Source organism: Ruditapes philippinarum, unplaced genomic scaffold (assembly GCF_026571515.1).
Source record: "Ruditapes philippinarum isolate M1 unplaced genomic scaffold, ASM2657151v2 ctg12619_1_1_1_1, whole genome shotgun sequence".
Lineage (NCBI taxonomy): Eukaryota > Metazoa > Mollusca > Bivalvia > Venerida > Veneridae > Ruditapes > Ruditapes philippinarum.
This window is the reverse complement of record NW_026861507.1, coordinates 39,732-53,656: the sequence shown is the minus strand read 5'-3', so window position 1 is coordinate 53,656 and position 13,925 is coordinate 39,732. Positions and strand designations below refer to the sequence as shown.

Here is a 13,925-nt window from a genome sequence, read left to right as displayed (position 1 = left end):
GCTAAAAACTCATTTTCCAGAAGGAATGAACACAAAGTTGTTATACTCAATTAAATAATTCAAAATAAAATATCAATCCACGCTACAAATGCTAGAATTACGCCACATAGATATTCGTTTTTTTCCTATTATCATTTTTCTATATAATTAAACCCTATAGGAAATATTCGTATTTATTAATCCGATATTATTGTGTCGTTTTTAATTTTGATGCTTTTTGTTTTTGGTACACTTATCTCTCTTTTATCATGAATTGGAATTGTTCGTATTTGTTCGTTTTTTCCGCTAAAGTGGGCGTGACGTTAATTGTAAAATTACGACGTCACGTCCGTTGATATTATTATTATTTATTTACCTTGAAAAAAGGCATACATTTGCCGAAACGTTGGAAAAATAAAATATGATATTATACGTGTTATTGCTGTGACTTTATTATTTTAATGTATTTATATAGTATTTTAAGTTTATTAGTCAGATGTTGCATAAATTGATGCTAATTAACTTTAATTTTTATGTCATGGAAATCTTTCAATGTTTTGTTTTGTTATTTTCTTTTTTGGCACCAGTTCTCTATGTAGTTCAGTTTTAAACAGTGCGATATAACATGTATCTCACTGATAATTTCAATATCTCATCAAATATCACAAGTTGAATAAGTGTACGAATCACTTCTTCATATTCAATTTTGTTACATTGAAATACCGTTTATAAATAATGAATAAAAGCTTAAACTTTTATGTCCAGATAGTAACACTGCATTAATGAATGTAGTCATATAAAACCGTTAGTTACAGATTATATCTAGGTAGATTGCATGCTTAGCTCAAAATATGGTTTGATCGTCCGGCAAGGCAAAATTTGTCAATGACAATAGATGTCACGGTTCAGAACTGTTCGATATTTAGGGGAGGAGATGTGTAAGTGGCCGGACAGCTCAGTCAGTAGAGCCGCGAAACAGTATTCTGTGGCTTCCTGGTCAGGCTGCACAATTTTCTCACCCTGTGATATAGACTTAATTAGGAATTTAGAATATTTTGTGTTTTTCCCAGCTAATCCATAGGAACATGTACAAACAAACTTTATTCAGTAACAGCTTCGAAAATAAGCACAACAGGTTAACTTATGTATTGTAACTTGTTGTGCGTAACGATAAAAGCTATAACAATAAAACTTTGTTTGTACCTATGGAATAAACTCATGTGGGATAAGTAGACAGTCACGTGCAGGTAAAGCTGGTTAGGTGGACAAACCACCTTGATATGACCAAAATTGTGTTGATGTCAGCGTAAAACCAGACAAACAAGCAAACAAAGATTAAACTTTTTGGGCGTTGTTCAAGAACTATGATATTAATAATTTTTGACATAAAATATTGAAAAATATATAAAACAATAAATTTGTATCATCTATTTTCAGACAGCACAACATTATTCCGATCTTGTCAGACATTCTGAGTGATACAGTGAAAGAAAAAGTCTCCAGAATTATTCTAGCAACATTCAGGGTAAACTATTGATAGTATTTTTTATCCTTGTTTATCTTCTTTTATGTGTTTTTTGGCTATTTGAGCCAGACTATTAGAAGAATAAGGACAGGTTTTGCACTCACCCTGACATCAGTGTTGCCATCACACTTTGGTTAAGTTTTTTTGGTATGCAGTTGGAATGGGTTGGAACTTTCACTCACTTGTTTCCTGTGATTACTCTGTGATTATCACACACCCGTGCCGATTTTGCGACTCCGTAAATATGGTATTGCTCGGCCGTGCATATATTTTGACCTGACGTCATTAGCGTTATTTAAACATAGTGTAAAGACGCGCTAAATCTTAGCCTTATACTATAGAAGCGTCAATGAAAAATGACTCTTATTTTACCTTAAACGGTCTTTATTTTGGGTATGTGATAAATAGAATATTAAATTCATGTAACTTCATTACTGAATTTATTGCACTCGTTGAATAAAATAATATTATGCTCGCCAGAGGCTCGCATAATATAATTTTATTCAACTCGTGCAGTAAATTCAGTATTGAACTTACTCTCATTCAATATCCTCTAATTATCAAACTCTGAGTTTAAAAAGTTATGCCCTTTTTATTGCTTGTCAAGCACTTGAGAATTGTCGAGTGTTCATGAATTCCTCATGTGAGAAAGCCTTCCAACTAGCTTGCAGAAATGTGAATTGTTGTATTTTAAGGGCCTGCTTATGTCTGAAATAATTCACAGAGGGGAGGGAACCTATGGTCTTCCTCCATTAGTGAAGCTGGGAAGTCACCTTATGACCTTCACAGTCATTCAGTCTCAGTGTCTATGAGTCTTGAAAACCAGCACAAAATAAAAAAACAACAAGAAAACTGTAAGTAGTTAAGGTAGTCTTACTGTAATGCTTTCACACCAAAAAAATTTTAACTCGGACAATATCGTTACAATATTATAAATCAATCATTTCTGGAACATAAGTATTCCCAAATTCAATAATTTTTAACAGTTGATAAGCAGAATTTAGTACATAGCGATAAAGGATGAGTGATTGTGAATAAAATAATGCCCCAGATTTTGAAAAAATAACAATCTGGAAGTAACCAATTTGCTACGATATTAGCCAATGTTAGATCTTTTGGCGGGAAAACATTACAGTAAGACTACCTTAATGTGTAAGAAAACTTCTTTTGTTAATTCAGAATTTGTTAGAGAAACCAGAAGAAAGGGAGCTAGTGCAAGAGAATGCATTGTCTATGGTACAATGTAAAGTTCCTCAAGCAGCTGGAACTGTTGGAGGCAAGAAAGTTTGATGACCCAGACATCGTAGAAGATTTACAATACTTACAGGAGAAACTCCAGGAATCTGTACAAGATCTCAGGTACATGTTATTTAAGTGATTTTTTTCTTTACTAATTTTGAAGAAAGAAAAAAACCCAGCACACCAAAATACATTTAAAACCCTAATCATTACTTGGCTCTGCTCATCAACTGTATCTTATATAATGATATACTCATATACCGAAAATTCTCTTGAATTCCCTCGAAATTGTTGCTTAATACTGGCAATTTCTTATACATGATTATTATTGTGCTTATACTTAAAGCTATACTGGTTTCTGACACAAAAAATACCCCCTAAGCATAAAGCTGGCTGCTAAATCTTTATGTTTAGTAAAGGACCTAGTTGCCAATTTGTTACTCTTTACATTCATTTATTAGCTTGACTTTTTAAAAAAAAGAAAAATAGAGGTATTTATACAAAGATGTTGGCACAAGACCTTTTATTAGACCAGACTAACCTTGACCTTCATTCATTAACGACCTTGTTGACCATTACCTTAGATATCTGGTGTGTTGAAACTTTCCTGGAGTTTGATTTCAGGTCCATTGGACCAAGATTACTGAAGATAAAAGTCTGCCTCCTTAATACATGGCTTGATAGTTTCATTTTCGGGCAAGGCAAAATTACTCCATGACAATTGGATCTCTGACATGGAATCTAGTGGTCATATGCCTCTTGTTGCTGATTCATGAATCATGTTGAATTACCAGAAGTTGGTTATTACTGGTTTGTTATCCAGGAAGGTTAGTTAGATGGACAGACCGCTGAAGTCCATCTGTCTGTCTGCCTATAGACTTAAAAAAACAGTGGAATGTGGACATATTCTTGTCCTATAGACACATTTATAGTTATCTGTGTGACATAAATGTGACACCGTCTTTGTGCTTTTTCAGTTCTTTTGATGAATATGTGACAGAGATCAAGTCTGGCAGGTTGGAATGGAGTCCTGTACATAAAAGCGACAGATTCTGGAGAGAAAATGCAATACGACTTAATGAGAAGAATTATGAATTACTTAAGTAAGTATTGGTTATGCATCAGTCAGTTGTAAACGAGGCCTGAAATGGAGGGGGGGGGGGGGGGGACCTTTACCAGGGATTTGTAAATCTAAACATTGTTCCTACTATTCCATGTGGGTGGAGGGGCCATGGTTAATATAATTTGACTTGTGCATTAAAGGCCCATAAAGCCTCAAAAAGTATAACCTTTATTTCTGAAACAGCATTTATTTTTGGTGTCCTTTTCCAGTTTCCATCATCTTTTCCATCTTATGTGCTTTGTTAATTATTACAGTTGGCGCAGCCACAAGTGAAATATGAACTTTTGGTGTTCACAAGGTGAAATATATTTTGATCTTACACTAAACAAATTTTCTTTTTATTATATGCAAAGAAACGTTTATAATAGATATTTTCACCTAATACTAAATGAGAATACTGTTTTTAAAGCTCACTCGATGAAATAAAATTTCATCTTACACACAAAAAACAAATATCCTCTATATATTCATGTAGATTCAATACTAAATTTATTGAACTCTGTGTTATAAAACAATATGAAAAATAAAAATAAGATTTTATTTGACTCATTCAATAAATATTAGCATTAAACCAACATTCATTCATTATACTCTATTTATAGAATTAATGTACTTTAACAGTATTCCTGAGAAAATGTTGCAAGCAAAATATTGAAAGTGTGTACTTTGTACCAGTATACTGTGAAATCATTTGTATTCGTGGGCATGAAATTTCGTGGTTTTATCAAAACAGGCATTTTCGTGGGTTCTTAAATTCGTGGATTTTCATTTTCTTGTAAAAAAAAAAAAGTAATGGAAAGTAATCTTTCACTTAATCACTGCGCTGTTTTACTTACCCCGTGTATATTACACAGCTCTTGTCAATAAAGTTAATCCTGGCCTCTGGCAGTAACACAATTACTGTCGATAATTGACTGCAATTAACACCTTTGTGTGACATGATATGCAGCTCCAATTATAATGCCCTATAATTCGCCCAATGTAAACATCGCATAAATTATACGACATCTGCCAATTTTTAACCAGCCAGTAAAAAAGTTAAACACCCCGAATTAGTCCAAAACTACACACTACATCACATCGACTGTGTAAATTTATATGCATCATAAATTAATACCAATAAATGGCTCAATACAGTTACATACATGTATGTGTGCATCTAGTGTAAAGACGACGGCTTCTTTGATATTTTCGGAATAGTAGTCACACAAATACATATTGAAAAAAATATATTTAAATGGATCATATAAACACTAGTCGTTAAAAGTTTTATCGGGGATAATTAATGCACTTGGTTCCCATATTTACTCGATTATGTCACGTATTCTGGCTAACACAATCAAGTAGCCTACAACGATCAAGTACTAGTAGTCCCCTGATGTTTACATGCGACGAACATTTGTGACAGCAAACTGAAGACATACAATCGATTTTTCTTTCAAGTTTCTTAAATATTGCAAAATTAAACTATTTATGGATTTAATTTGTCACTGACCTGATTATAATATACATTCATACCACAAATATCGGCCGGAAAAGCGCCGACGCATGTTGTGAGACAAGCGTTTGTTGGGATAAAATTTCGTCGGGTCTTAAATTCGTGGATTGACCTATCCACGAAAACCACGAAAATTCGTGCCCCACGAATAATGATGATTTCACAGTATATAAAATATTTCATATTCACAAAAAAACAACAACAAAAAAACAACATACAATTATTTTGATTTAGCAGAAAGGAAAACTTTTCACACTGAGTGTTTAACAGTGAGTAATATATGCTTCATGTCATACATGTAAACAAAAACCTGATATTTCATGAATAATCAGATAATATTTTGGATATATATTTCAGAATTTTAGTTCGGTTGTTAGAAGGTAGCAAAGATCCATTAATTCTGTCAGTAGCAGCACATGACATTGGTGAATATGTACGATATTATCCCAGAGGGAAAAAGTAAGTGTTAAATATTATATGTGTATATCATCGACTTAGTGCAGTAATGGGGTTAACTCTCATTGAAATCTGATAGAGAGTTACAGTGGTGTTTCTGTAATGCTTCCCAGCCAAAAAAAAATCTTAACATCGCCAATGTCATAGCTAATTGGTTATTTCCGGAACGTTATTTTTTTGAAATCTTGGGCATTTGAATATTTATAATCATTCATCCTTTATCGCTATGTACCTGATTCCACCATGTAAAAAATTTCAGGTTGTAAACGGTTAAAAATTATTAAATACTGAAGATTTGTGAAAATAACGTTCCAGAAATGACAGATTTTTTACGATATTGGCGCCGATGTTAGATTTTTTTGGCGAGAAAGCATTGCAATTACACTACATTAACCAATTATTGCACTAAGATGCCAATGTACGGAATATTTCTTGACTGTGGTATTGACTTATTCTTATTGCTCGAGTTGATCATTAAAAAAGTCCATTCCTTCGAGTCTGCAAAAGTGTGAATACAAGATAACGCAACCAACTAGAGTGTGACCTTCTACCAGGAAATCACACTCGTGTAATTTGATTGTATTTTCATCACAAAACTTGTAGGTATATGATAAATGATACTATTTACTGACATTATCAATGTAAACAGTAAGAATAAAAAAATTAAAAATCCTTGAAAATGCTTTAAAATATCTGTTAAAACTTAAAAGATTTACTTGGCTATATGATATATAAATAGTGTGGAAACCACTAGTCTACACTACATGTATAACATTAAATGAGCCGTGTCACGACAAAACCAACATAGTGGGTTTGCGACCAGCATGGATCCAGACCAGCCTGCGCATCCGCGCAGTCTGATCAGGATCCATGCTGTTCGCTTACAAAGTCTATATCAAGTAGTCAAACTGATAGCGAACAGCATGGATCCTGATCAGACTGCGCGGATGCGCAGGCTTGTCTGGATCCATGCTGGTCGCAAACCCACTATGTTGGTTTTGTCGTGACGCGGCTCAAATTTGCTTTTCTCAGAGAGAACTTCTGTTTTTACCATATGAAAAACGTGTTCCCACAAGTTTTACATATTTATGGCAATTTTACCCTTGTAAACTTATTTTCAATACATTTTTTAATTAAGATGATTAACATTTTTCCAGTGTTATAGAGCAGCTGGGAGCTAAACATCTTGTAATGCAGTACCTTACACACGAGGATCCTAATGTTAGATACGAGGCATTGATAGCTGTACAAAAATTGATGGTTCACAATTGGTATGATTTTAATCTCTGTTGTCTATTGTGTTGTTTAATACAGTATTGTATGGATATTTATTAACCAATAACTTTCTTAAACAAAAAAAGATAATTCTTTGCGCCACCAGTATTAAGCCAAGCGAGGCTGCACATCCATGCAGTCTGATCAGGATCTATACTGATGGTAGCTCAGTTTTTGTAATTTGATATTGAAATCCCTTCAACTTCAAATGGACTGTCTCAAATTCAAAGCAAGTGGTCTCTGATGTCTGACTAGATGCTAAACTATTGACTGTCTGTCTGTTTGGTAGCTTTTAATATTGAAACCTAGTAATACAATGATTAAAAAGCAGGATATTCTTGTACAAATATAATTGTTAATTAAGTAAATTGGTTTTGATCGCTAACTGTGTGGGTTCCAACTCCGTCAAGGGCAAACTGTTGTTTCCTTGAGCAAAAAAAACTTTACCCTCATTGCTCAGTACTGGTTGGTTTCAGGAATAGATTTGAAAGTGTTTCTAAAAGATTATAGCTTCCTACACAAACTAAAATAATTATGTATAAACTATAGCTTATAGCATAATCGACTTGAGTCTGTTTCCTGGAACCAACTAGTATAGTTGACATAATGTGGAAAGATGGTGATGACCCCAGTAAGGCTCAGACCTACAAATCCAGGTTTGAGAGATTGTACCCTAGATATATTTTCATTAACTAAGATGTTTGAAAATGCATAACAAAAAGATAAAAGTATCATGTCAATTAAATATTTAACTGTTCTTTCTTCCAGGGAGTACCTTGGAAAACAGATATCACAACAAAGGGGCAAGAAGAAGCCCCAGGGGTGATACCAGCCAAGGCATAGCATCAAACCATCCATACGTTAATTTTGCTAGTCAACAATAACTGTTGTATGTTTCCAAAAGTGACCAATTAATCTTGTGATAACTTTTCTTGAATGAAAAAAAAATATATAAATATATCAAAAAACTTACAAGTGATAAAGATAAGCAGTCATTTCTGTGCCAGGCTGAAATCCAATTGGTTAATTTGTATTGAATTCATTCAAATTGACCAATAGAAAGTTGTGTTAGAATAGACTGGTTACCGTTGCTTGATATCACCTTGACAACAAAAATTAACAAGAAGATGAATTATATTGAATATTTATGGCCATTTACTCTATAAAGAAAGAAATAAGCATTTTAACTCTATAATTGAAAATTTTATTAAATTATGAAACCATTTTTGGATGTTATATGGCATTTGTTATAATCAGTGTTAACCATTAATTGTCACAAGACTTATATTATGTAGGGCTGTCATGTTATATCATATATAACATATACAAGTATAGAGCTGTTAAAATTCTACGCATTTGTCGCACAGTAATTCGGCATTAAAAGTTAAGTATATAAATTATAGGCTTATTGATGTGGTTAAGAAATTGATATTTAGGGGAAATTATTTATTTATTAGATAAACCTCAGTCAAAAAAAAACCTCAGTAAAGTCAGTTTAAATGGACTTTTTTTGCTACCTTGCTACTGGTTATTAAAATTGTTGATTTGAAATGGAGCTTATTTTCAATAGAAATTTCCCTTTAAAAAAGTCGGAATGATTTTAATTATGTACCTTTGATAAAATAAACACAAATTAACTGGGCAGCCCTGATAATCAGATTTTAGTGCTAGTGTTTGCTTTATAATTATCAATCTGTAGGAAATAGTTAACAGTAAGAAATCCTAGTGTTTGAATAGTCTGGAAATTTTTTATCATAGAGTTTTGATATATTATATGACAAATGTTAATGTAAATGTTTTATAGATATATTATGTTATGTGTTATGTCAGTTTGAGATATATTATGTTATGTGTAATGTCAGTTGAGCTGTAAAGTAGAGTTCCTATTGGTCCTAGGTTTTGTGTTCCAGTAAGGCTACCAAATTGTCCACACCCTGTGACATACTAGTAATAGTACTTTCAATAAGGGCCTTGCTGGAATGTTATGTGTCATCATTAAATGCCTTTAGCATAAGCGCCTCTTTTACTGTTAAAGTTTTTTTTGATATTTGTCACATGCTGCTGTTAATATTAAACGATAACTGTAATATGTTAAGTCTGTTCAAACATAAATCAAGTAATTGATATCTTAACAAATATAGGTTCATGCAATTGGGCAAAGTCTTCTAGTGTTATGTATGAAATTGTAAACAACAAATTTGAACAACTTTGTGAATGTTTTTTAAAATAAGCTTATTTAATTGTTTCACATATGGTGTGAAATTTTTTGACATTTATTTATAAGTATTAATGCATTTCTGGTCATTAAATAAGTGTACAAATGGACAAGACAAGGTGACAAAAATTTTAACTGGTTATTTTTATATTTTGTGATACCAAAACCTTTTGCTGGCCAGTTGTAAATCTTACAATCATGGTGATAGTGCCTCTCAACAAGTTTGATCCTTTTGCAGCAATTTTTCAGACTGTTACCATAATATATGCAAAAGGAAATATGTCACAAAGTGACAGGGTGACTTTTGTGATCGCTTTTCGTCCGTACGTAAACTTTTACTTTAAATGACATCTCCTCATAAACCACTAAGCCAATTTCATCCAAACTTCACAGGAATGTTCCTTTTGGTGGTCACCTAAAAAAATTGTTCAAAGAATTTAATTCCATGCAGAACTCTGGTTGCTATGGCAACCGAAAGAAAAAAAAACTTTAAATATCTTCTTTTAAAAAACCCAAACGAGCTAGAGCTTAGATATTTTGGCATGAAGCATCTTCTAGTGAGTGTCTACACATTTGTTTTGTTCAAAAATAAAAGCCCTGGGGGTCAAAAATTGGCCCCGCCCCAGGGGGTCATTGATATTCCCTATATGCATATAGTAAAAACTTTAAAAAAATCTTCTTTTAAAGAACCCAAAGAGCTAGAGCTAAGATATTTAGCATGAAACATTTCTTCTAATGAGTGTCTACCAAGTTTGTTCAAATAAAAGCCCTGGGGTCAAAATTGGCCCCGCCCAGGGGGTCATTTGATTTTCCCTCTATGGCATATAGTAAAAACTTTAAAAAAATCTTCTTTTAAAGGACTCAAAAGAGCTAGAGCTAAGATATTTAGCATGAAACATGTTCTAATGGGTGTTTTACCAAGTTTGTTCAAATAAATGCCCTGGGGCAAAATTGGCCCCGCTCCGGGGGTCATTGATTTCCTATATGTGTATTAGCAAAAACTTAAAAATCTTCTTTTTTTGAAAAAAAACCAAATAGCTAGAGTTTTAAATATTAAGCATGAAACATCTTCTAGGGTAAGTGTCTACAAAGATTGTTCAAATAAAAGCTCTGGGGGGTCAAAAACTGGCCCCCGCCCCTGGGGTGTCACTGTTTTTTAACTTTATTGTATAGTAAAAACATAAAAAAATCTTCTTTAAAAACCCAATGAGCTAGAGCTTAGATATTTAGCATGAAACATCTTATGGGTGTCTACCAAGTTTGTTCAAATATTTAAGCCCCTTGGGTTAGAATTGGCCCTGCCAGGGGGGGGGGGAAGGGGGGGGGGCAGGTCATTGTTTTTCATTATATATGTGTGTAGTAAAAACTAAACATCATGAAACATCTTCTAATGGGTGTCTTCCAAGTTTGTTCAAATAAAATGCCCTGTGGTTTAAACTTGGCCCCGCTCCAAGGGCCTATATACAGGTGAGCGACCTCAGGGCCATCATAGCCCTCTTGTTTTTTCTGATGGAACTGAAAGTGATCAGCCTTTGCCACCATGTAGTCTGGCCAGGCTCTATACTGTTGGTTGAGTAACTTTTAAAATGTTCATGTTGATGTCCCAAAAAAAGATAATTTGGACAGGGTCAGTTCTAAAAACAATGTAAGTTGGACAAGTTGATAGTGTTGAGTTTGTGTTCCAACATTACCATATCTTCATCAGAACATGCCTCTGTATGTTAAACTTAGGAAAAAAATATGACAAAAAAGCTATGAAAAATGTATTAAGGTGAAAGTTTTCTTATTTATAGACATTCCAGTTTTTACCCTGTAGTTGCTTAGAAATACGAATATTTTGATGTCCTCATTATTTGATATCATGTTTCATACTTTATTTTTTAAATTTTGATGAAAATTGTTTAATTTTCATGCTGTTTATTATTATTATGTAATTATACTATGTTGTTTTTTGTATACAAGAGATAAAATATTTTATTTGAAAAAAGTAACTTATGGTTTGGTTTGTCTTCTCTCTAAGATTTACATGTTTATACAGTTAAAGTTTTTTTTTAATTGAAACAAAAAATCATAAATAATATGGTTCATTCAACAATATTAAAGCAAAAAGTGTTTGGTATCTGCTCAAACTCCTATGCAGTGCCCCCCCCCCCCCCCCCCCCCCCCCTTTGCTTACACTGCCATTAAATTTTTGAGGCAATAGAGAAAAATGGAATCCTTAAATAACGCCCGGAAGGACAGTAAGTTTTAGTTACATGTAGTTGCTGGAGAGAAAGGGAAAGTAGTATCATGAAGAAATATAAAAGCTAAAGAATAAATAAGGAAAATTTAAGGTTAAAAGTGAATTCTAGAAATATAGACGCTACGGTAGTCTTATAAACCTTGTCATATTCTTATGATGTGGGAGTTTGAAAAAAAAATGGAGAAGTATGAGTAAAAAATAATAATTTCTAGAAAAACACTTTAATCAGAAATCTGGACTTGGTCACATGAGTGAGTGGGACAGCTCTCAATATACTCCGAGCTTGAAAGAATGTGTATAATCTCCATGCTACCTTCTACCCTTATTTCAAGTTTCATAAAAATATACATTTTAAGTTATCAAAAATATTATTATATTTGCCATATTTTAACCACAGCAACCAAGTCGTTCAACATAGCAAGAAAAAAAAGATATGCATAATCTCCAGACTGCAATCTACCTGTCCCATATTTCAAGTTTCATAAAAATATTTTCAGCACTTTTTGCGCTGTTTTTGTGTTTTTAAGTGTATTTGTTGCCTTAGCAACCAAATTGTTTAACATAGGAAATTAAAAAAACATGCATAATCTCCAGCCTGTCATACATCCATATAGATAGATATATACATGCATCAAGTTTCATAAAAATATTTTCAGTACTAAGTACTTTTTGCGTTATCACGGAATCCAGTTTTGTTGACGGACGGACGGACAGAGGGTAAACCTTCTATCAGTTATTGAAGGTTTAATCGGTTTTCACTCCACCGGAAGTAGCTTAATTAATTAGGCGGATGTTTAAAAACGAAAGTAGCGTAGTCATGGAGTATTTTTTTGCTATTGTAGCGTGTATCGAGGTGTTGATTAATTATTCAAGTGCTACAAAATAAAATTATTTTAAACCACAAGATTCTCAAATGTAAATATATAATTTTTCTTGGGATACTTATCCGAAATGATGTGAAATATTTTATATAAATTTTCCTTCTGGTTTTTTAACCTTTTGATTATATATTAACTTAATAAAAAACTCTAGAAATTATTATAAAATGCAAAAATAACAATCTTCAACTAATACTTAAATCATTCCAAAAATATATATTTCAAGAAACAATAAAACTCTATTCACTCTTACTTTCAAACAAACTAAAATTTACATTCCTAAAACCTATCTCTTATTTCTAACGTTATATTTCAAATCAACAAACTCTTATCATAAAACGTTCAAAAACTGATTCTTCTAATAATGTTTTCAAATAAAACTCTTCTCTATCAAAACACTTGTCCAAGAGGTTTTACTTAGGCAATAAGGTATTTTAGCACCAGTATCTAAGATGCCTGGCTACTAGTAAATACAATATTACCTATATCCAACTCTTGCAAGGACAACAAGCAGACTAACTATTTTAAATCATAGAAGTAAAGATATTTTTAGCACCCAGTATCTAAGATGCCTGGCTACTAGTAAATATAATTACAAACTTAACGGTCCGGAGCCAAAACCAAATCTAAATTCTCAACATTGCGCAAGCTCTTATATATGCCTCTGTTGCGTCATCTCGCGGTGGATTAAAACAATGATTTTGATTGGCATAAAATAATAAACCGCTTTTGATACCCTGATTTTAATTGAAACTTAATAAGCGTCTGTTACTTTGGATTAAAATTTCCTTACAAACCATAAAACAAAACAGATAAACAATTCAAATGATAAACACCTTGACAATACTTTAAATTATATCGTTACAAAAGTATTATTACTAAATAAACCTTAATTACCTATTGGTTTATCCTGTTATCTTCACATAAAAATAAATTGTTTTTGTTTTTCTGTACAAATGGCGGAATCATACTAGGGAGGTAATCAAATTGAAGTTTATAAAGTATAGGAAGCATTTTTTCGTCACATTACCCACGCCTCCGACTTCATGCGTCCCGCAATGTTTCTTTTAAATTTAGCCCTACATCTGTATGTCTCATGTTATTAAACGTTTTAAAATGAAGAAAACAAACACTTTCAAACATGTACTTGAATTATATTTTTACATATACGTTATGTAATGATAACATTAAAACCAAAAAAACTTAAAAAAAATATGTTCCGAAATACTCAAGCTTCAGTATTTGTTCTCATGATAGATAATCTATTGTCTATGCTTTCTTACACTTCATCTCCATCTGTAACACACATTTCCCTTCTGTTATTATTCTCCTTATAACAACATCTTCTGACTTAATATTCATTACCCTTTGGAAGATAATCACCCAAGACTAATTGTCTGTTCCCTCTGATTTGCTCCTGATGTAATAGTTTCAAAACTCTGAAATACTTTTCTTACTCTCTGACTTAAAATTGTCATTTCATTGTGTTGATCTC

At 32.6% G+C, this 13,925-nt stretch overlaps 1 protein-coding gene across 1 annotated transcript; it reads left to right on the top strand.

Moving 5' to 3' along the window:
- Positions 1 to 1,416: 1,416 nt before the first annotated feature.
- Positions 1,417 to 8,911, top strand: LOC132715882 (V-type proton ATPase subunit H-like; the record flags this gene model as incomplete). Its single annotated transcript, XM_060698975.1, is given in 8 exon segments — positions 1,417 to 1,504; positions 2,684 to 2,755; positions 2,757 to 2,863; positions 3,721 to 3,846; positions 5,722 to 5,823; positions 6,978 to 7,091; positions 7,864 to 7,903; positions 7,906 to 8,911. Coding segments are annotated over 8 exon segments (682 nt in total), but the record flags the coding sequence as incomplete, so codon positions are not given.
- Positions 8,912 to 13,925: the final 5,014 nt, after the last annotated feature.